The sequence below is a fragment of the Pithys albifrons genome, chromosome 18, assembly GCF_047495875.1.
Source record: "Pithys albifrons albifrons isolate INPA30051 chromosome 18, PitAlb_v1, whole genome shotgun sequence".
Taxonomy (NCBI): domain Eukaryota; kingdom Metazoa; phylum Chordata; class Aves; order Passeriformes; family Thamnophilidae; genus Pithys; species Pithys albifrons.
Genome location: NC_092475.1, coordinates 5,877,580 through 5,899,443, shown reverse-complemented (window position 1 = coordinate 5,899,443; position 21,864 = coordinate 5,877,580). Strand labels below are relative to the sequence as shown.

At 41.7% G+C, this 21,864-nt stretch overlaps 1 protein-coding gene across 1 annotated transcript; it reads left to right on the top strand.

Moving 5' to 3' along the window:
* Positions 1-9: 9 nt before the first annotated feature.
* RAB22A (RAB22A, member RAS oncogene family) lies at positions 10-19,934 on the top strand. The gene is made up of 7 exons (XM_071573110.1): positions 10-269; positions 2,411-2,490; positions 6,245-6,326; positions 10,279-10,350; positions 10,462-10,568; positions 12,369-12,478; positions 13,787-19,934. Exons 1-7 carry the CDS (start codon positions 234-236, stop codon positions 13,882-13,884), a joined length of 585 nt encoding a protein of 194 aa, XP_071429211.1. The 5' UTR covers positions 10-233; the 3' UTR covers positions 13,885-19,934.
* The last annotated feature ends 1,930 nt before the right edge of the window (positions 19,935-21,864 follow it).

Sequence of the window (21,864 nt, the reverse complement as noted above, 5' to 3'; positions counted from 1 at the left end):
GCACGGGGAGGAGCTGGCGGCGCTTCCTGCCGCGGGGTCAGCGCCCAAAGCGCCGCCGGGTGAAGGAGCGGCGGGGCCTGGCCGGGCCGGGCGGTCCCTCGGGGCGGCTGTCGGGGCCGCGCAAGATGGCGGAGCGGGCGCGCAGCCTGCGGGGCAGCGCGGGGAGAGCGCGGGCGCCATGAGCCAGCTGGGCCGCGGCTCCCCCGCTCGCTGAGGGCACAGCCCGCCCGGCCATGGCGCTGAGGGAGCTCAAAGTTTGCCTGCTGGGGGTAAGTGTGGGGCGCCGGGAGGGAGCGGGGGAAGGCGCTGTCAGAGCCGGAGAGGCTCCATAGTGGCGGTAGGGAACCTCTGTCAGACCCACCGAGGCTCCGTGGTGGTGGTTGGGAGCTCTGTCAGAGGCACCGGGGCCCCGTGGTGATGGTGTAGAACCTCTGTCAGACCCACCGAGGCTCCGTGGTGGTAGTTGGGAGCTCTGTCAGACCCAGAGAGGCTCGAGACGATGGTGGGGAATCTCTTCCAGAGCCACAGAGGCTCCGTGGTGATGGTGTAGAACCTCTGTCAGACCCGGAGAGGCTCCGTGACGATGGTGGGGAGCCTCTGCCAGGCCTGGAAAGGCTCCGTAGTGGTGATGAGGAGCGTCTGTCAGACTCGGAGAGGCTCCGTAGTTATGGTGGGGAAGCTCTGTCAGAGCTCCGTGGTGATGGTGAGAAGCTCCCTCAGACCTGGAGAGGCTCCGTGGTGATGGTGGGGAAGCTCTGCCAGACCCACAGAGGCTCCGTGGTGATGGTGAGACGTCCCCTCAGAGCCCCCGGGATCGGCTCCCTCGCCCCATCCCTCTGAGGGTACGGCTGGGCCTTCCTCTCTTTAGGGAAGGGCTGACCCGGGTCAGTATCGCTCCTTTTCCCCCCATGTTCTCCTTTTAAAACTTACAGGGGAAGCGCGAACATCCACCGTGTGATTTCTTCCCAAGCTGTTCCGGGCTTGGAGCTCGCCAGATAAATAGAATCACCTGAAATCAGACTGATGGGAGAGAGGGATGGGCCTGAACCTTTATATTAAGCGCATATGTGGGTTTGGAAGTCTTGCAGGTGGTGGGAGAGAAGGGCATGTGGTGCAAACTGAAGCAGGAGGTTAAAGAACACAAAGCTGTGAGTTTAGGCTTGGCTTAGCCTGGCAGAGCCACAAGTGGAGGTTGTCACCACCTGCACCCAAACCCTGCGCTGGACTGGGCCGGGCAAGGGTTGTTTTGTGCTTCTAAATGGCCACATTGCCCTTCAGAGGGGAAAATTACGTGTTTGTTTGTGTGCCCTTCGTGTTACGAAGGCGTTTGGGTTGACTGCTCTTTGTGTCCTGAGAAGCCTTTTGCCACAGAAGAAGAGGAAAATAAACACCCAGGAAAACTTGTCCTTGAAATCCTGGAGCCACGAGCCACATCTGTGTTTGTCTTTTGAAGGTTTGCCCTGCTTAATGAGACTGTGAACAACGTAAAATATTGTTTCATAAAATAACTAGGATAATATGCTTTTCCTTGAGAGGAAAGCAGCTTGACAGGATGAACACAGTCACGTGTACTGTACCAAATTTACTGCCATATTCAGAAGATTAAAAAACCCCAAACATATGAATGACATAAAGCTACATTTTCAGCGAGGCAATTCCTCAGGGAGTTTTTTCATTAAAATTTTAATTGACTCTGGAGATGGAAAGCAAAAAAGTTGTCTTCAGATGTGTTAATTAAATTACAATTTAAAATATTCTTCTACTGAAAAATGTTTTACTGTCAAGAGTTTGTTATTTCACTTCTAAATATGATTTATATATATATATATATTATTTTTTTTAACCATGGAGCCAGCCCTGCAAAAACATGCACGACCCAGAATTTTCATGTTACATTTCCTTACCTGCCATTTGTATTGTTGCATGAGTAATGTGTTTCAGGTGTGTCACAAGAAATCCCAAGTCTTTCATTAACCAGGGTGGGACAGCATTAGTCACAGATGAACTGCATGTGTCACTCTTGTATAATTTAATGTTCTCCATCCTGCCAAGCCATGCTCAGTTGCTGTGTATTTTCCTCAAAGTGTCTTCCCCTATTGCTGTTCAACTGCAAGTTGTGCAGAGCTTTGGGAAAAAAAAAGGTTGCATTTACACCTGTTGTTTGTTACTCAGATTTTTATAGTCATTCATAAAATGTCTTACCAATTTTGTTCAGAAACCTGTGATTTGTCACAGACTTTTCATTTTTGTGCTAAATGAATATAATACCTGAAGTATTTCATAATCTAATTTCTCTGAGATTCCCTGCAGGAATGTGTTACTCATAAGTGTGCTGCAAGATTTGAGGACAAAAAAATCATCTGTTTATAGTAACTAATGTCACTTTCAACTGTTTCTGTTCTTTTTTTAGGACACTGGTGTGGGCAAATCAAGTATTGTGTGGAGATTTGTAGAAGACAGCTTTGATCCCAACATCAACCCAACAATAGGGTAAGAAACTAAATAAATGTGATTTATTCACAAATAAAATGAAATTATCTGAGTAGATCACTTGAGGATTCCTCTTGTGTGGCAGCTCAATGTGGCAATAAATGTGACTGCAGCCCTAATGAGGCTCCTGAGCTGCCTCAGGACACAGAGGAGTGTCCTCAGCACTCCTGCACTTCCATTTCCATGTGTGAGACCTGCACCCATTTTGTGTTGTTAATCTGAGCTAACAGTGAATAAATTACACCACAGATGCTTCTGCTGAAGGGACAACATGCTTTTCTCATGCACTACCTTTATATTTCAACATCTAGTTATGCAGCTACACGTTTTTTAATTTATTTTTTTTAAAGACTGAAGGACAGTAACAAGTCCCTTAGGTTTTTGAAGGTGGTTAACACACTAATTCAGGCTGTAGATCTCTCCATGAATTAGTTCAGAAGTTACACACCTGTATGCAATGCACACACAAAGGGAACTGGTGGAACTGTTCATGCACTTGGTCTCACAGGTGAGCAGATATTGGAAAGCTGAACCTCAGAGTAGCAACATTATTGAGCTCAAATGTTTGAATGGGAAGAAGGAAGGACAAGCATTAGGAATCCCTGGAGTAGTTGGATCTTTTTATTTCCTTTGCTGTCTTTTTCTTGCTTTTCAGGTGTCTTGTGAGCTGCTCTGATCAGAAGCAGGTCTTGGCTTACAGGACAGACTTCTCTTGATGCCAAGAAGTGTGTGGGGGTGTCAGTGCAACTTCCTCTCTCAGGTGTCACAGGCTCTGCTGCAGCTCTGACCAGACCAGATCCTGCTGATAAAAATCAGCTGTGTCTCATCCTGTCCTTCTGAAAAATTGGGTCCTCATGCTCTTTCTTTCCTCTTGCACCTTCCTCTTTTTTTGAGTGTAAACAGTGATATATTTACAAGATGTTCTGTAGGAGTTGTGCTGTTGTTCAAATTTCCCTGTTAGCAGCCATAGTCTTTGGAATGAACTTCATCAAATCTTGTCTTCCCTTCAGGGTCAGTTTGTTTTAATCTGGTGGTTTTCTAAGTGGTGTGTGGGTTGATGTCTTTTTTTTTTTCCTTTTTTCTCCCCCCTCCAATGTAACACCTCTGTGTTTGAAGGCAGGAACCCAAAGGTGTCCCTCCCGTGCAGGTGTCTTCCCATGGGAGTGTTGGCAGCAGTGCTGTGTAGTGAGTTCAGGTGCTGCTGAAAGGTGTGAACCACTGTGGTAATGAGGCTGGTGTGTAGAAGAGAATTTTCCTTCTCGGGTTTAATGACAGGACTGAGATTTGTGCACCTGATTGAAGTGACAGACTCAAAAATGTACCTTTTAGCAGATTTAAAATCACTGCCTGGTCTGAGGACTTGGTATCCTGGTAGTTTGCTGTTGTGGTATAAATGAATCAAAACTTGCCCAAATGCAGGCAATGTGAAGCTCCAGCAAGACATACAGTCCCAGAATTTTAAGCAGATTAACTCTGAAATTTATTTTAGGCCTTGCTTTTATTTCCTATTTGAGACTAGTAGGTGGAAAGAACAAAGTAAGGATTAGAGAGGAGTTTTGAGCATCTTATAAAACTAAAGCTGAGAATGTTTTGACTTCATGGGATCCCTGTTTGAGTTCATGAGATACAATCTTATTTCCTGTCCTGTTTTCAGTCCTCGTAGAATTCCCTGAGCAATCCCACCTTGTTGTTGTGAATGATCATCACACAGGCCAAGTATGAGCAGCTGTAAAGGCCTCTCAGAATTCTGCAGCTTTTGTCCTCTCAAGGTGTTGAGGACACATTTAACCAATATCTGTCTGTAGGAACTGCAGAATGTCTAGTCTTTCATTATAGCATCAAACAGGAATTTTGAATATCCAAACTGCTTTCAGGTACATGGTGTTCATGTAATTACAGTGCCTGCTTGGCTGGGAGAATCAGCAAGGAAATCGAGTAACAAAACAAACATTGTCCCTATTAAAAGTCATCAAGGAGAACTCCAGTTTGGAGACTTTTGTTGACTCACTTGGCAAGGAATTTCAAGCAACATTTAACCTCTGTTGTTACTACCACTTGGGATGTTTAGTTGTTTTGTGAATTACAGAAACACAGCTGTTCAGTTCCAGTTGACTGTACAGGCATGTTTGGGTTTATAGAACCAAGAAAGATAAATTCAGTGAGAATCTGTGATTTAGGAAATTTTCCATATTGGCCAGAGAATTCAGGTTTGAAGCTTATTTTGCAGCAGCCTTAAGGAAGTGGAAGTTTCTGCTGTGTTACAAGAGTTGCTCCTATCACTGTATTTTTCTTTACTCTTTGCAGATACACATTCACAAGTTGATGGTGTTGAAATGCTTTGCAATTAGGCTCTTCCTTTGCAGGAGTTCTGCAACCTTGTGTTTGGCTTCTTAAAAGACTCATCAACTCTGGAGATTGACTGAACTCTTTAGCAAATTACCTGGGCTTAAGGAATGGGGGGAAAGTTACCTCCAAACAGCTGGAAGCATTGTGGAACTGCTCCCTTTGTTTTTTGGATGTAGATAGTTATTTGTCCTCCTATAGCATTGAAACATGTGCAAAAACTCCATAGTTACATTAACTACAAAAGTGTCAGGGATATCATTAAAATCTGTGCCCTGCTGGTACTTAAAATGCAAGATTTGCTCTCTGACTCTGACTGGACAGCAAGCTTGGGATGCTGTAAGAAGCTCCAGTACCTTCAGAATCCTGTCCAAATGTGACAGTAGAACAAGTGTAAAAGTCTGCAGCATTTTCAAGTGACAAGAATCAATCATGCAAAATGTGTTCAGGATCATAAAGTGGGATCTCCTGTGCTTAAATTAATTATTTCAACCATAATTCCAGTTCTACAAGGATTTGAATTCACTGTGTGGGTTTTCTAGTAAAAAAATGTGCCTACAGGTAATAGATAGAGCAAAGAACTCCCTCTTGGGAAAGGTAAGTTCTCTGAATTGGTGTTCTTGTGGGAAATACAGACTCATCTGAAGCAGATCAAGTGAAGCACAAAAGGACTTCGCAATATTTTACTGGAAAACATGTAGAATTTGGGCAAGGGGAGAAGCAGCTGGAGAATAGGAGATATTTTTTTGTCTTCTGGAAGTCCATGAGCCTCTGCAAACTAAAGTCTGTAATGACAGACAGGATTTGGGAGCTGTACAAAGGGCAAACAACAAGCAGGTTACTCATTATTGATTCTCTGTCCTCTTACCTACCAGTAGTGATACAAATCTCCCATAGCAATAGTGATACAGATCTCCCATGTTTTATTCCCAAGGATGGACCCACCAGCATTTGCCTGAGTGTTGGTACAGACAGAAACTGCAGATACAAAGGGAAGGATTTGACCTCCTTCCTCACAGAAGTTTCCAGTATACACTGAAGTGTTTTGCTGTGATGATCCCCCCTTTTGGAAGATTATTGTTAAAAGGCTGACCTTTCTTGGTTTTTTGGGGTCACATATCCTGTATTTTTATCAAAAGCTTGTTAATAATTAAAACTTACTATTTGCATGCATGTTGTTTTTTGTTAGTTGAATTTCAGGCTCTGAAAGAAAATTTCATATTCTCAATAATTTCAGCCTTTATATCTCAAACTCAAACTTTGTATCTTTATTTCAAACTTTATATCTGTTGGGGGGGGGGGGGGGGGAAGCTCTTGCATTAGAATGAACCTTTCTGAAAGGTGGTAATGAATGTTCTAAGGTTGTATTTACATTCTGGAAAAGCATGAACTGTGTTTTTGTTTTTTCCAGAGCCTCCTTTATGACCAAGACTGTACAGTATCAGAATGAGCTGCATAAATTCCTGATCTGGGACACAGCTGGACAGGAGCGGGTACGTGGGGCCCAGAGCTGTGGGGACAGTTGTGGCCAGAGCTGGGGTTGCTTTTTAGCTCTGCCCCTCAAATCATGGTGTGATCTGGTTTTACAGACATGGATTAGAACATTTGTTTCTATGCAGGTTCCTGTGAAGTCCTGGGTGCTGTAGATAAGTTTTTATTTTCATTGTTATCATGATTAAGGTATAAAGGTGAGGATGATGACCTAAGAAGAGGAGCTTATGAAGCAGAAGACTGTGCTTGGATTCACTGAAAGGGAGTGCTGTTTCCAAAGAAAACAGGGCTGGGATGGTGGGGAGGGCAGCAGCTGTCCCAGTACCATTTCTAGCTGAGTTTTAAACATTCAGCTGCAATATTTGCAGCCAGTTGGCAACACGAGAGTCAAAGTGAAATGAACGATGATGTTTCATGGTACAAGTAAGGCCCTGATTCTGGGAAAACACACAACTGCCAACACATTCTGGTGGCTTCACTGTGAGGGTTATAAATGTGAGTAGGATGTAGATTTAGCCTTCAAAAGCAGAGTTTCAAGCAATGTTACAGATGATAACTGCTCTTCTATTCTCCTGTAAAGTTTTACTAATCAAATCTGATGGTGTTAGAAGCTATGTCAGGGGATCTGTTTTGAAATTTAAATTTCAATTTGATGGTTTGGAATTTTGATCTTTGCAGCAGGCATAGTTCTGAGGGGAGGCAATAAAAGCTCTCAAGAAAATGGCTAGTCAAATGAAATTACAATTAATTTGCATGATTTTTAGTTGGAATTTAAAAGGATGACTTTGCTAGTGAACTTGCTTTTTATGGGTGACTCGTAACAGTGGTAGAAATTACAGCAGTGATATTAGCAGAGCTAATTCTGGCAGTTTGTTGACTGCAAGTTAAGTACTGGCAGGTGCCAGTTACTCCTGATGAGTTTGTTTAGGATGTGAGATAACTAACAGAGGTTGGGTTATTATTTTAGGATAACAACTGGCAAATGCAGCTGTACTGTTTTTCAGGACTGAGAAACAGAACCCAAAAAAACCCCCCAAAACTCTGGAAAAGAAACCACCAACCAAACACCCCCTAAACAAGCAAACAAACCCCCAACAGCAACAAAGAAACCAACAAACACCTTGTAAAGTCTCGGTCATCCCTGTCCAGGATTATTTGGGTTCCTGGTGGGACTGACTGACCAGCTTTTTGGTTTGATAACAGCCTTGTTGGCTAGAAAGTAACTCAAGTATATTTGTATTGCATTTCAGTGCTCTGAGTTTTGAATGACAATTCATTTCCTTCCAACAGCACCATATAAAGCAAACTTATGTTGTCAGGGATGTTTCCCAGGAATATGTCCAAGAGGATCTGTGTTATCAAAAATATCTTGAGTCCTTCCATTACCAGCAGTCAGTCAGCATTTGCTGTAATTAGTTTGTCTTAAGTGAACATCCTGGCCCATTCTGGAATGTTGAGGCTGGAATGTGATATTCTGAGAGGTGGACTATGAATTTTTAGAGGTTGGTACTCCTAAATGGAAAGCTTTATAAACATGCCTGCCACAGCTTGGCAGGAAACATCCATTACATATTAGCAATTCCATCCTGTTCACTGTAACTGTGTTTGCAGGCAATGGCAGGACACAGTAACTTGGATTCAACACACTGCAATCTGAGGAAGCATCTCTGTACATGCCCAGCATGTTCCTTGTATGTCTATTTTTAGACTCTGAGTGATACCTCTTTAATTTTCTTCCATATAAGTTGTGTGGTGTCTTTATTGAAATCAGAAAAGGAAAGCTCTCACAGGGCTGTGATCAGGAGCTGTGGTAGCTGTGAAGCTTTTGTTCCATACCTGAGAGAACTTCCTGTGAGACCCCAGTGTAAGCAAGGACACCAGTGAGGTGTGAGCAGGGCTGTTCACTCTGAAATGGTGCAGTATCTTCACAGATATTTATTCTCCAGAACAGGGCAGCACTTTACTTAGTGCCAGTCACAAAGGGGCTGTGTACCTGCCTTGCCCTGAATTCTGCAGCACAGCTTTCTGGCCAGGCAACATGTCTGACAGTGAGTTATGGAAGGGATCTCCTCATAGTGATCTGGAATACCAAAAATGTCCACACCATTCCTGGAACTGGGATGGCTCTGCTGAGCTGTGATGTGGAATGCACGGAATTCCTGGTCCCTCCTGGCTTCTTGAGGGGCATTTGGTATTTCCCATTCCAAAAGCCCAACAGCAAATAGTGCTACAGTGCCCTGGGCACCCCTTTGTTCTCAGCTGGCTGGAGGTGGAAATGGGCACTGATCCCTTCATACAGCTCATTGCCCTACACCCCCCCCCTTCTCTCCTTTCTTCTACACTGAGTTAAATTGAGGGAGGTTACTCACAGCAATGAGGATTTTTGCCTTCTTACCTAACAATTTTGAGTTTCTCTGGATAATTATGTAGTTGTAATAATTCCGTCAGAACACAAATTGGAGGCTGGAGGGCAAGCTGAAGTCTTTGGAAAAATTGCAAAAGGAAAATTCAGTGTTTCTGGTAACATCTGTTTTGTTAATATATATTTTATCTGCTGACTGCTCTTAAGGTGGAAAAAAGTATCTAAGTGTGAGCAGACAGGAAATGAGAGTAATACAAAATCAGCAAGTGAAAGTTGGTTTATTCCCAATGTAAATAGTCAAATAATCAAAAAGCCAGGTTGCAACCAGTCCAAGTGGTGGTTTACCAAATATGTTTCCCTTTACATTTTAGTACTTGGGAGGAAGGGAGGGATTTTGTCCCAACATGAACTGAATGCCTGCCCATGTTTCCCTTTCCTACTATTAAATATTTTTATATTCTGAACTTTGTGTTCAAAATCCTATTTTCAAAACAGAATTCGAGAGCTAAATGTAAATGGTCTGGAATTCTGCTTTATAGCAAGATTTTTATGATTTATAATATTGCTCTCAGTTGAACTGTACTAAGCAAAAGGAAATTGGTATTTTATTGGAACTGAGTAGGCCTTTATGAAAAACTGTATCCAATTCATTATTTTTACCCTGGGTAATAAGATGCACAAAAGCTCTAAATCACATGTCCTTACATGGAAGCAATACATGCAGTCCACTCTGCTCTGATGGAGAGTTTTGGTTGCTGGTTAGTTCTCTTGGCTCTTTTTAAGTTGGCAGAATTTCACACTGTTTATAAGAAGGTTTCATTGATATTTTTGATGCAACTTGATCATGTGGTTTATCACTTTTTTCAGTCCTGGGATTCATAGTCTGCTCTCAGTGCAAAGGTACAGGCCTGGTTTATACCGTGCAAATGCCCTACCAACCAAACAGACCTTCTGTAGATTTAATTCTGAAAATCACTAGAAAATTACTGTGCCCTTTTACTGTCTAGTGTGGTTCCTTGAAGGTCAGGTCATGTAGTTGTGGCTTTCTGCAGTTTTTGGTTTAAAACACATTTCTAACTTCTGAGGGAAAAACTGAGGTAAAATCCTTAAATCCTTAAGTCAGATTATGAATAAACCAATATTTCTAGTAAGAGTGCCATGACTGATCCGTGGGGCTGGAGCTTGACACCAACTTCTGAACCTCTCAGATCAGCATTAATGATGCTAATTTTCTTGAAATATTTGTCTTAGTCAAAACTGGACTTGCTTCTTGCTCCAGTTTGCTCTTTTTTGATGTTTAAAGTTGAGCATGTGTTTATTTGTGTATAATTGACAGTCTTTCAAGAGGAAGGTTCTAATCCAGCAGTAGCTGAGCTGCTGATCCCCAAGCTGTGTATTGTTGCCCTTTGTAGAACAATCATAGAATCAGTTGCCTTCCTGGAGGTTTATGTGCTCTACTGCACAGACTCACTGCAATTGTAGAGAAAGGTTTTCCACTGCTGTGGCCTTTAGAGCCAGTTTTCATTTGTACTAATAATGAAATCTTGGGGGTCAGTGGAGGATCAGATTCACGTTGTCTGTGTCTCTTTCAGTTCCGCGCTTTAGCCCCGATGTATTACAGAGGCTCAGCAGCAGCCATCATAGTGTATGACATCACAAAGGAGGTAAGAAACTTGTTCTTACCCAGCATTACAATTTCTGGGGTGTTTTCTGGGTCATGGGACAGCTCTGACTCTTTAAGTCCTTCTGTCTTTTTTCTTTTTTTTCCAAATCAGGAAACGTTTTCAACATTAAAGAACTGGGTTAAGGAGCTTCGCCAGCACGGACCTCCCAACATTGTTGTAGCCATTGCAGGCAATAAGTGTGATCTCAATGATGTCAGGTAAATAAACAGCTGCTGTCAGGTTGGAGGTTTTCCCTTAAGCCCATAGTGCTAAATATTTTAAGATTTCAGAGCAGCTGAAAGGTATAGAACCATTTAAGCTGTTTTGCTTCAGCACTGCAGTTTCACAGGGGATTTGAGCTGTTTCTACTGTCAGAAGATGTGGTTAGTCTGCCCTTGGATGGTCTTGCCCACTTCCTCCCCTGTGCTGCTCTGTGTGATTGGGCAGTAAATTGGGATGTAAAATGGATCCAGATTAAAACTAACCCTTTAAAAAAAAAAAAAAGAAAACCCATCCGCGTGTATTTATCTTTCTCACACCATGAACACTTGCTGGCATAACAGAGTGGGGATAGCAGGGTTAGGAATGAGCAGTTTACTGGGAGACAGGATTACCTTTTCTGGTGGCAGTGCCAAGTTACACAAACCTAAACTGCCTGTGAAACTACAGTGTAATAGAAGCTGTTTACCTCGCTCTGTAAGAAGTGCCCCTGTCAGTCTGTAGCACCTCATTTTGTTAGGAAAAATATCAAGCCTGTTGGAAAGCATTGTGTAGGTTTTTCTGACTTGCTTGTTCAGGTGCCTTCCTTCCCTGCTCAAATATTGGGGAGGAATTGGCCGTGGCCAAAATAGTTGCAGGGAGCGGGAAAAGGTCTTGAGTAACTTTATGAACAGCCAAACTTTCAGGAAGGCATGTACTAAAAACAAAAGAAGGCTTTTTTTATTGATGTCCTGGCTTAATAAGCCAAAATTCAGAAAGGTGTGTGTAAACTTCTTGGTTTTAGGTTTCATTGGAAAAGGTACCACAGCTGGTGTCTCAAAGGAGACAGATGGTTCTGTGTTTGAAGAACCACTGCAAAGGTTCTTACTATAGTTTTACAAATTGCTAATATATAGCACTTATCTAGTGAGATCTAACACGTTTTGTTACAAGTGATGTGTTTCTTGAAGGAAATACAGCTTCAAATTCCTTAGGGCAGTATTCAGTCTCACACTCCTATTTATTGGTGCTGAGGTGGCATCATAAATTATATAAACATTGCTGTTCAAGGTAATGAGCAAGAGTCCTTGTACTTACAGGCAATATTTGAGCCACTGATCAAAGTCTGTGCTCTTGATATTCTAAAGTTCCTCATTACTGAAAGTAGCCTGTGTTTTGTATAAATTGTGCGTGAAGTGATTGCAACACACAGTCCAGACCTCTCTCCACCTACTGGGGTTTGTTTTTTTCAAGTTTCTTAAGGAAACTTCATTATCAACTTGCCTGCCCTGGGGGGCACAGTAACCTTTACACTGCTGAGCTTTGTGGTTGTGTGCTCAGGATAAAGACGTTCCTCTCTATAGCTACGTCTTCACGTAAAATAAATGATTTGTGCAGTGTTGGGAGATACCTGGTTTTGTAAACAGTTGTAGGAAATGCACTGGATCTTTGGAATTCATGCTTTAGGATCATCTCAGTCCATCTAAAGCTGGGGTGTGTGTGTGTGAATAACACACCCCAGAAGGAGAGATTGCAGACCTGCACTGGGAGCATCAAGACAAAACCTCACTGCAGTGTTGTCAGATGGATTAAGGCCTTGCTCAGTTCTGGACTGTGCTTGTGCCTCAAGGCAGGGAGACAGCACAGAGCAAAGAATGAGCATCAACTTCAGCAGGAGGGAGCACTGTGATGCCAAGCAGGTAAAATAGAAAATACTCATTGCAGGAGACTCTTAAAAGCCTAATCTGGCCCTTAAGCTTTTGGATGATGAGGGGACTTTTGCACTCCTGGTTTTTACTTTTCTTTTTTTTTTTTTCCAGAGAAGTCATGGAAAAAGATGCTAAAGACTATGCAGATTCCATTCATGCAATATTTGTAGAGACAAGTGCAAAAAATGCAATAAACATTAATGAACTCTTTATAGAAATTAGTAAGTATTGAAACGGTTTATGTGCTTTCTTCTGCAAGAGGTTTAAGTAGAAATTTGGTTTCTGTATTACTTCTGTGCTGTTTAGGTGAGAGTATATTGACTTAAATTTGTGACAGTGGGACACAAATACAAACTGCAAAATGAGCTGCATGAATTTTTGGTCATCTAATGACCTCCAAATAGTCCTTCTAGAGATGATAAGCCTACTGTGATGCTGCTGGATAAATAGCAGGCAGGGCACTCATGTCAGAATTCAGTGTCATCTTACTATGTTACTGAGTGTGTCAATTAGTACTTCCAAGGTTATGGAAGGGAAAGGAAATGGCAGGAGGAAGATTCAGGCTTTATACATCTCAGAAAAGAAATTAAGTTCTCACTCTTTGTGTTTGTGCTTGGTCTCAAAAAATGCATTTTCAAAAATATAAGAATTCGTAAGTGCCAGATTAATGCATGGGAAATAGCAACTATTGCATGTAGATTTTCCACAAGTATTTTTGTGGTACCTTGGGGGTTTTTTATATTAAATTTCAAATCTTTTCTGTCTCATTTGTGGTGGGGACAACAATGATACTTTTTATGTCTGTGAATAAAAAGCAGACACTATTCCAAAGTGAATTCCTTGCAGTGTTGTTGGGAGGATATGTGTCAAGTAGCAACACCAATGTGCAGGTACATCAGCCTGTTTGTGAAGAGGGGCTGACTGTAGAAACATTAGACTTAAGAAAGAAAAATAGGCTCTTTATAAACAGCTGAATGTATTGGAGCTGATGTAAAAAGTATGTGCTGTAGATTGGCTTCCTGATTTACTGACTTAATAGCTGCTCTCCAAAATTGATCTTGAATAAATCATGGTGGGGGAGAAGTCATAAATCCTCTCAGAAAAGAATGCTCAACCAGGAGTAGTCCATTTTTAAAGCTGAAGAGCTGAGTAAAGCAGCTCTCTGTGAAGCACCTCGGGGCTGAGCCCCATGCAGGTGATCTCTGGTCAGGATGGTGGTTCTCAGTGAAGGGTATTTCAGGTGGCATTGCATCCTGCAGAGTGTGTGCTCTGAGTGCTTTCACAGCTCAGCTGGCCAGGACTGGATGAGCTGCTGAATTAGCTCCAAAGTGTCTCTGCTGTTCTTTGTGCAGCCGCCCCTCTGAGTCACAACAGGGACTCTGCTGCCACCCTGGTGGGCAGGAATGTCACCCCTAGTGATGGACAACTAACTGAAGGCACATTTTTATATACAAAATCCACACTCAATGCTCAGAATTAGTTTCAAGTATAACCTTTGCTATAAATTTCCTTTTCCTGCCTCCTTGTAGGTCGCAGAATTCCATCGACTGACGCCAACCCCCCGACTAGTGGTAAGGGCTTCAAACTTCGGAGACAGCCATCGGTGACGAAGCGCAGCTGCTGTTGACTGACCCCTCAGCAAATCAAACTTGTTTATACAGTAGGTGGTCTTGGAAGTTAATAGTTCACGTTGGGTTTATATTCTCAGTCTTAGATCCTTATCTGCTGGGGTTCATACGCCCGAGGTCCCCCAAGGAGGGACCAGCTCCTCCGACAGCCGCACGCTCGCAGAAAGGACTGCACGTAACGACGTGTGGCATCGCCTGCATTCAAAGGGAATCCATCATCACTTCTTTGGCCTTGCTTGACAGGAAGGTGACTATATGGGTGGTATAACTGAAATGTTTAATAGTTTTGTAATCAAGGTTTTAGGAGGCTTTTTTGTAAAAAGGGAAATGAGCACTTTCGTGGGACATCAGGGTGGGAGGAGTCTGGAAGTTGGATGTCATTCCTTCCTTTTCTTCAGTGAGCCTTATTTTAAATTTAAGTGTAGCTGATCCAAAGTGTGGTGGGACAGTCGATATGAGATGGCTACAGAATAAGCAACTGAAGATAAATAGTAAGCAAATCAGTCCATCCACTCCCCAAATCCCATTTGCACTTTTTATTTAAAGATGATATGCTCTGGGGGTGGGGACACAAGCAACAGATATTAAACCACAGACAATCTTTTCATGCTGACTGTAATCACTTTAAGGCAAACTGATATGATTATAGGCATCTTTTTGTTCTCACAAGTGTTAATGTTGAGATGTCAGTTGAAGAAAACCTACTCGTAGTTCTGACTAAATTAAGTGGTTACTGACTAAAAAGATGCTGTAAACAGATTCTGCCAGTGGTTCTGATAAGACCTATAGGTTTTTGGGGAAAGCTTTTAATTGCTTGGCATGTGTAAAGTGTTCATATTCTATTTATGAGACCAGTGTTTAAAGTATTATAAATTATGTAAAAACAGTAAAAAATAATGCAATCTTCTACACTCCTTCCATTCCACACCTATGGATAAACCCTTGGGGAATCTCCATCAGGTTTTTTCCTGCATTTGAGGTGTTGTCACTGTGAGTTCATCCAGAGGCAGATGAAATTCTTTGTCCTTCAGTCACATTTGAAGGGCCACACTGTCAGTGCAGCACGAGGACTGTCTGTTGAACAAGCTTCCATCTGGGTGCACCCAGTCCTTCCTCTTCTGGGCACAAAAACACAAATAGGAAGTAATCTTAAGACACGTGGAAATGTAGATCATTACCACTTGGTTCCTGGGGTTTTTCACCTGTGAGGGTTTTTAGCAATTCAGTGTTTAGCTTATCTGTATTGGGTTTAGTAGGCTTTCAATTAAACCATAGGTTGACCATACCTGTTTGTGCTATTTTATTTATTTTTTCTTTTTGTTTCTTACCAGCACTAGTGAGAAACTTTTATACTTTTGAAGAAAAGAGCTTAATAGACTTGAGTATATACTAAAATATGCTGTTTAGCTTTAGTATCAAGATGAGGTCACGTTGATGATGCTTATTCTTTGTTTATAATCTGGTTTTCTATCATCTCAGGTATTTTCTCTGAAGGAAATGTAGCAGAGTTTATAAGAAATGAAAGGACTTGTAGTACAGATTAGTTTGTATTAGTGAAAATTCCTGGAGAGCTGTTCTGGAGCAAAACAGGCAAACTGTTGCAGTGAGGTTTCCAAGAGGGTCAGTATGTTCTGATGAAATTCGGTGACTACATTTTGGTCATGCCTTTCACTTTCCCTGCCTGCACTGCCCATTATGCTGCCTTTGCCACAGCTGTACATGCCCAAAACATACAACTTCATCACACACTTCCTATCCCTTTGCAGTTCTGGTCTTGAATTACTGCAGTTAATGCAGACATGGAGACATCCCGTGTTTGAGGCTGTCCAGGATCCAAACCCTGGAGTGGGGCTGCCTTTGAACACACGTGGCTGTTGGAGGGACAGGCGGTTGGTGCAGGTTCAGAGTCAGGATAACTGTTTATTGATCCGTGGGCCCCAGCTGGAAGCCAGAATAGCCTTCCCTGGATGAGATGCACATGTTGATTGTTTCATTTTTCTTGCAGAAAAATGGTTTCTTTGGTATTAATAATTTGTCAGGTCATCTGCTTTCATCTTGCACTGGGTTTGCTGGAGTTGATTGTATTTTGTCCTGACATAGCTTCTCTTTTTGGAGATACATTAGTATTTGAGAGTTTGGGGAGCTGATTAGCAACTGTTCCAGCTACATTTTTAGTGACTTTTTTCTGCTAAGAAGTTGTTAAAAATGCTCAGGATTAAAGTTTTATTCCACCATGTCTTTCTGTTCAATGAGTGGAGCTCATCAGAGAGAGGAAACTTCAGATACTCTCAAAGGGAATTACACAATCACAGAATGGGTCAGGTTGCAGGGGACCACAGTGGGTCCTCTGGTTCCACTTTTCTGCTTCAGTAGCCTCATCCCAGAGCACGTGGCACAGATTAATTGCTGCAAAACAAGTTTGGAAGGGTAAAGTCTCATGTGTGTAAAAATGTAGCAAGATGCATGTCCCATCTTTGATCCAGAGCATTTTTTAACTGACAAAACACGACTGTTTCAACTCCCAAACACCACCAGTTCTTTCACATGGAAGTTACAGATTTGAACAAAAATACAGTTTGGTAAATATTTAGTTCTTAACCTTTGGGGCAACTTGAATGTGCTCCCCAAGTTTTGGGAGGTATCTTCATCCAACCCTCTAAATTACAACAGCCAATTGGTTCCTGATCTGTGCTTTAGGTAGTTCTGTAGAGTATTTTATATCCATCCTGAAAATGGCATATTAAATGCCCAAGTAGGCAAAATCTGGAAACTTATATTTAATAACAGGAGCATCTGGTAATCATACTACTGCAAATTGTTACAGATCCTTTGAAAAGCTCTTAAGACAATTCTAACAACTTTTGCTGTTGCTGAGAAGGTAAAGACTTTGTTCTTAGGTCTGTGTTGAAACCAAACAAATCACTGCTCTTCAGAACCCTGCTGACATCAGTGAGACCCTTCCTTTAAGTGCTGCAGGATCAGACAGTTAATGGTTTAGAAGGATGTTTTATGCAGACTTGAGTCTTTGATGTGTTGCTTTACATTTAATGCTACCAGCCTGCTCAAGAAAGGTTATTTGCTTGGGAGAAGAGCAAGAGGAGAGGAGACGGTGCCTGCTTTCTGATTTGGAAGTCTAATCCTTTAACCTGGTTGAGAGAAAGCTTCATTTGTGGTTAAAGCTTCATTTGAATTATCAAAAAGTAACTCAGACTGGATATCTTGGATGGTTTGACAGTTGGCCTCAATGAGATATTTTTGTTACACTGTTAAGCTTAAATTATTCCTTAGCATTAATGTTAAGTTGCAGTATAAGGTAGTTTTAGTTGGAAAAGGAAGCTGTAGCAGTGATGTTTGATTGACTTGTTTGTGGAGCAGCCTTTAGTGTGTATCAAGGATGGTGTAGTCTATTTGTGGTGTGCTGTGTCAGCAATCTGCACAGACTATCTTGGGAATTGGTGATTTACAAGCCAGGAGCTGTCAGAACTGGGGCTGCTCTCCCTGTAGTGACCCTCCCTCCCAGCAGCAACAGCTACAGACAAGCAGGGAAAACCATCTCCAGCATGAGGAGAGCCTGCAGAATTCACTGGCTCCAACTTCTGCACTGCCTGTCCTTTCTCTAAAGAGGCTTCATGTATCTCCCATGAACACTTTCAGCCTCTAAAAAAGAGGCTTTTCTGTTCATGGACAAGAGAGAAGGACAAACTTAACTTTTCCAGCAAGAAGTTGTTTTGCAGAGACCTGAGATGGTTTGTACACCACAAGTCACTTACTTGCAGCAAGAGAATTGTGCCCTTGGAATTAAGCTTCTAATAAATGTGCACAAAATTCTCTGAAGAAAGTTGTTAACATTTTATGTTCAGATCCCATCACTAGTAATGGCAGGTGACAGAAGATTTACAGAAACAAGGTGTTGGTGTGAATTACTAATGTAAGATGGAAATATAGGTCCTAGTGTTAAAAAAGTCATGTTAGCTTTCCTTTCAGAGTCACGTGGCTCCAGCTTGTCAAAAGGAATACGCTTGAAACCACATCTTTGTATGTCATACAAAATTCAGGTGCCAAAACATAATTTCCTAAAATTATTGAGGCCTTCTGACACCAATCTTTCTGAAAAATCCCTTGTGATATTCTGGAGGTCTCTAAAGTCTGAATGCAAATCATTTCTTGCTCAGCTACAGTCAAACATGCACGACTTGAAAAAAATCAAACAAAGCATTACTAGACTTACCCAGGAAGTGTCAGAGGTAACAAACATTTCAAGGCATACCAGACTATCCTGAAATCCAAGGATACTGATGCTCGTAGCCTCTGACATGTCAAAATGGTCCAAGGATCAGCTTTTTCCTCCTTCCCCCTCCCATTTCCCCCCACCCTTGAATTTTTAACATAGTGTTGTTAGAGTGTACATGCTATAAACAGCTATTCAGAAATCCTTTGAAGAGTTCTAATGGCTCAGAGTTACTTGGTGCTTCCTATTTTACACAGAAAATCTCAATCTAGAGTCAAGACTTCTTAGAAGAAACAAATTTTCAGTTCCTGGTATATCATCCTGCAGGTGATTGTTCTTAAATTTCTGCTTAAACACTAACTATGAATTTTATTCAAGGAGCTAATTACCTTTGTAAAGGTGTTCTTCTAAGAAGCTTGGGGTTTCCTTTGCTTCATTTCTATTGATGTTTTCACATATATTATTGAACAAACCAACCGCTACGTGTTTTTCCAATGCTGAAGGGCACAGACCACCCTGCCACGCACTCGCCATGTGGGTGTGATGCTCCATCCAGCTGTTGCACTTGGACATGCTGTGACTCTGACACCCTGATAGATCCACTGCTACTGTCTTGCCTCACTTCTCTCATGTTACGTACAATGTGTATTTCCTATTAAATCCCATTATGTTTTCTTGGCAATTTGTTCTTTGTTTCCTTATGGGGTTTAGACAGGGATGGGTGGTGTCTTTTTCACCATAAATGTTCTGGAAGTATCTGCTACAACAGCAAATATTTGTAAGCAAGATGGAAATTCATTAGTACAGCCTAATGACACTGTTAGAGCAGCTGAGAGCTGCACCAGGACTGGGTTTTACCACATCATGAAGGTTAAAAGCACATTCACCTGAAGGAACAAATTGTTGTAAGGCTCTAATAACACAACTCTTCTGTATTTTAAATTCCATTTTTTTTACTTCCTCTTTCTGAATATTGTGTGTCCAGCATTGATGTTGTGATGGTGAATTAATTGATTTAAGGCACAGAAATGGTTTGCATTTCTGGAGCTGTAAGACACTTCAGACTTCTGTCAAAATTCCCACTTGTACCCCCCACACTGAGGACAGTGAAGAAAAAAGGAGGTTTCTTCTGCATGAGAAACTTTCATTTGTGTGTTCAGGACACAAAATAACCTGATATGGAGTTTGCTCTTGCAGTGTAATAAATGTTTGCCTGTAAAATTAGCAGTGAAGGTTAACCTTTGTCTCAGCAATTCTTGTCCCTCATAAGAACATCCTGCCTTCTCATTGTAGGATTGGGTTAACCTGTCACAAGGGTTGAAAGGTCTGTGCCTTCTTATTATATTCTCTCTTACTAAAACAAACTCAAGCCGCTCCAAGTTACAGAGCATTTGCAGCACTGTAAACTGCACAAATTTCCAACCATTGCTTCACTGCATGAAGTGTAGTCAGATTACTAGTGGTGAAATATTGTAGTGATGAATTCCCAAGCTTATGAATGTTTTGAGACTTTTTTTAGTCTTCTCTTGGGCTGGTCCTGAGAGCGTGTACAGGTTTGTCTGTATTGTTGGTTTGTAGATGCTAATGAGGAAAACCAGGCTTTTGTTCTCTCCTTTTTGTTTGAATTGTTACACTCTCCTATAGTGCATAGAATGCAAATAAAGAAATGTTGATTTGACATAATGTAAACAGCCTTTTCAGCCTAAGCATTCATAATAAACTTTTATAGTGTAATATCATGCTAAATCACTACCAGTCTGATGTATTGTGCAAAAAAAAAAAGGTGTAAACATTTTATTAATAAAAAGCTTTGTTTATAAATTTGCTGGGTTTGTTTTTAAATGCTCCAAAATTCTCAACATCTTAAAAAATAGTCTCTATAGCAATAGGATTATAGAAGAGGAGTGTAAGCACTAGCTTTTAAAATAGCATTTACAAACTATTCAAATAGCTGTTTTCCAACAGCACTGACTACTGGTTGTTCAGAGACTGGAGTTTTCCCTGGTTTATGTACACACAGACAAAGGCAGGAGACGATCTTGTGCAAAGAAGGGATGGGGGAAACAGCAGAGAGAATGCAGCTTTTGTGTAACACTTCCTTTCTTTGCAGCATCATGTCTGAGAAACTGCAGGCCACACACAGTCCTGTCAGCCAGGCCAGGCCTGACAGATCTTCCAGGGCCAAGTTATTTTAATGTATTGCTTTTACCTTAGACTGCATGAAATGTAACATTCTGGGCTGCTTAGGCCAGGTTTCTGTCAATCAAAACTGTAAAGTGCTTTTAATATCTGCACAGTGTCATGGGGGCTTGTTGTGCTGGCAGGGATCCTCTCAGTTGTTAACACAGCCAGTTGGTTGGTGCTTGGGGTTTTTTAAACCACTGCCCTGGTGGTTTATGTAGAGCCCAACAATATGCAGTTGGCTACAGTTATCTTGTTTGTCTTAGGTGATGTTTTAAAGAATTTTGTTGTTTCAATCTGTGATGCAGGTCTGAGGTATCAATAGCAGCCTTCAAGAGTAAATAAAAAAGTCCTGTTTCTGAACTGCTGTTTCACCTGAAAGTGTTGGATACAAGTTTTCACTAAGTGGTTGCAGTTCCTATGCAGGAAACACACAGTCTGTTTGAACTTACTGTTACCTGCTGGTTTGGAGTCCCCCTCTTAGAAGTGTGCAAACTGCTACTGGAGAGTGTCAGATGTTGGTGTAAGATGGCAGGAATGTGCACAGGAGGGCACAGGAAAGACAGACACGAGAAATAGGCTAGAACAGAGAGAAAAACAGATTTGCATGTGTTTGCATAGGGAATCCAGGGAACTAAATGCAAACCACCAGATTTGCACACACACAACGTGAATGTTTTACTTTGATCAAGTGTTTCATAGCTTTTAAGGTGAAAGTTTTGCATCAGGTAAAACTGTTCTTTACAATTGTTTTGGTGCAAAGCTTTCTGGTGCTCTCCAACCTTTCCCTGTATTATTCATCCCGATTTTCTCCTGTTAATCAAAAACCCACCTGGGCAACAAGTTGTCTTCTTGTGGCTGAATTGTTGCAGTGAGTGCTGTGTGTGTAACTCGGGTCTAATATTGCACACCCATTTCAGGGAACCTGATCTGCACAACATTAAATGTACACACATTATTTACATGTAACAAAAGCCTGACAACCTGCATTCATCAGGCTCCATAAATTTTCAACTTAAACAATGCTGTGCTTTATAAAAACTTCACCCTGGATGAAAACGTGGGTGAGTCCTTCAAGTACAACAAGCAGGTAAGTTCAGAGCTGCCAATTATGGCAAGATGATACATCCTGGGAAACCCTGTAAGATGTGGATCATCAAACGCTTCAGGGTGTTCTTTGTACTTCTTTCAGGAAAAGTAGCACTCAGAAAGGTCTGGGCAGCAATACTTAATAGTTGTTTACTTTGGGTTTTTTTATTATGTGTGACTGTGTGTTGTGTAAAACTTTCTCTCTTACTCCTCACCGTTAGCTTGCCATTAATTTGCAGATGTGTATAAAGCTCGTCTTTTCTACTAATTACTGGTCGAGGATTGCCTGGCTCAGAGAGAGGATCTGTTTATGACATCAAACCTAAGAGATTAGGTGAAAGAAGATAACCTTTCCACAATGTCAGCCAAGAAAGTTCTACTCTGAAGTGTAAGTGAAGCCAATTCTCTCCTGACTTGCGATCTAAACTGTTATAACCTGTAGTTTAGGCTAAATATTAATGCCCCTCAAATAGCAAATATA

Coding starts and splice junctions, on each gene's coding strand:
- RAB22A (XM_071573110.1), top strand. CDS start 234: ATGGCGCTGAGGGAGCTCAAAGTTTGCCTGCTGGGG. Junction 2,491..6,244: donor AACATCAACCCAACAATAGG/GTAAGAAACTAA, acceptor TGTTTTTTCCAG/AGCCTCCTTTATGACCAAGA. Junction 10,351..10,461: donor TGTATGACATCACAAAGGAG/GTAAGAAACTTG, acceptor TTTCCAAATCAG/GAAACGTTTTCAACATTAAA.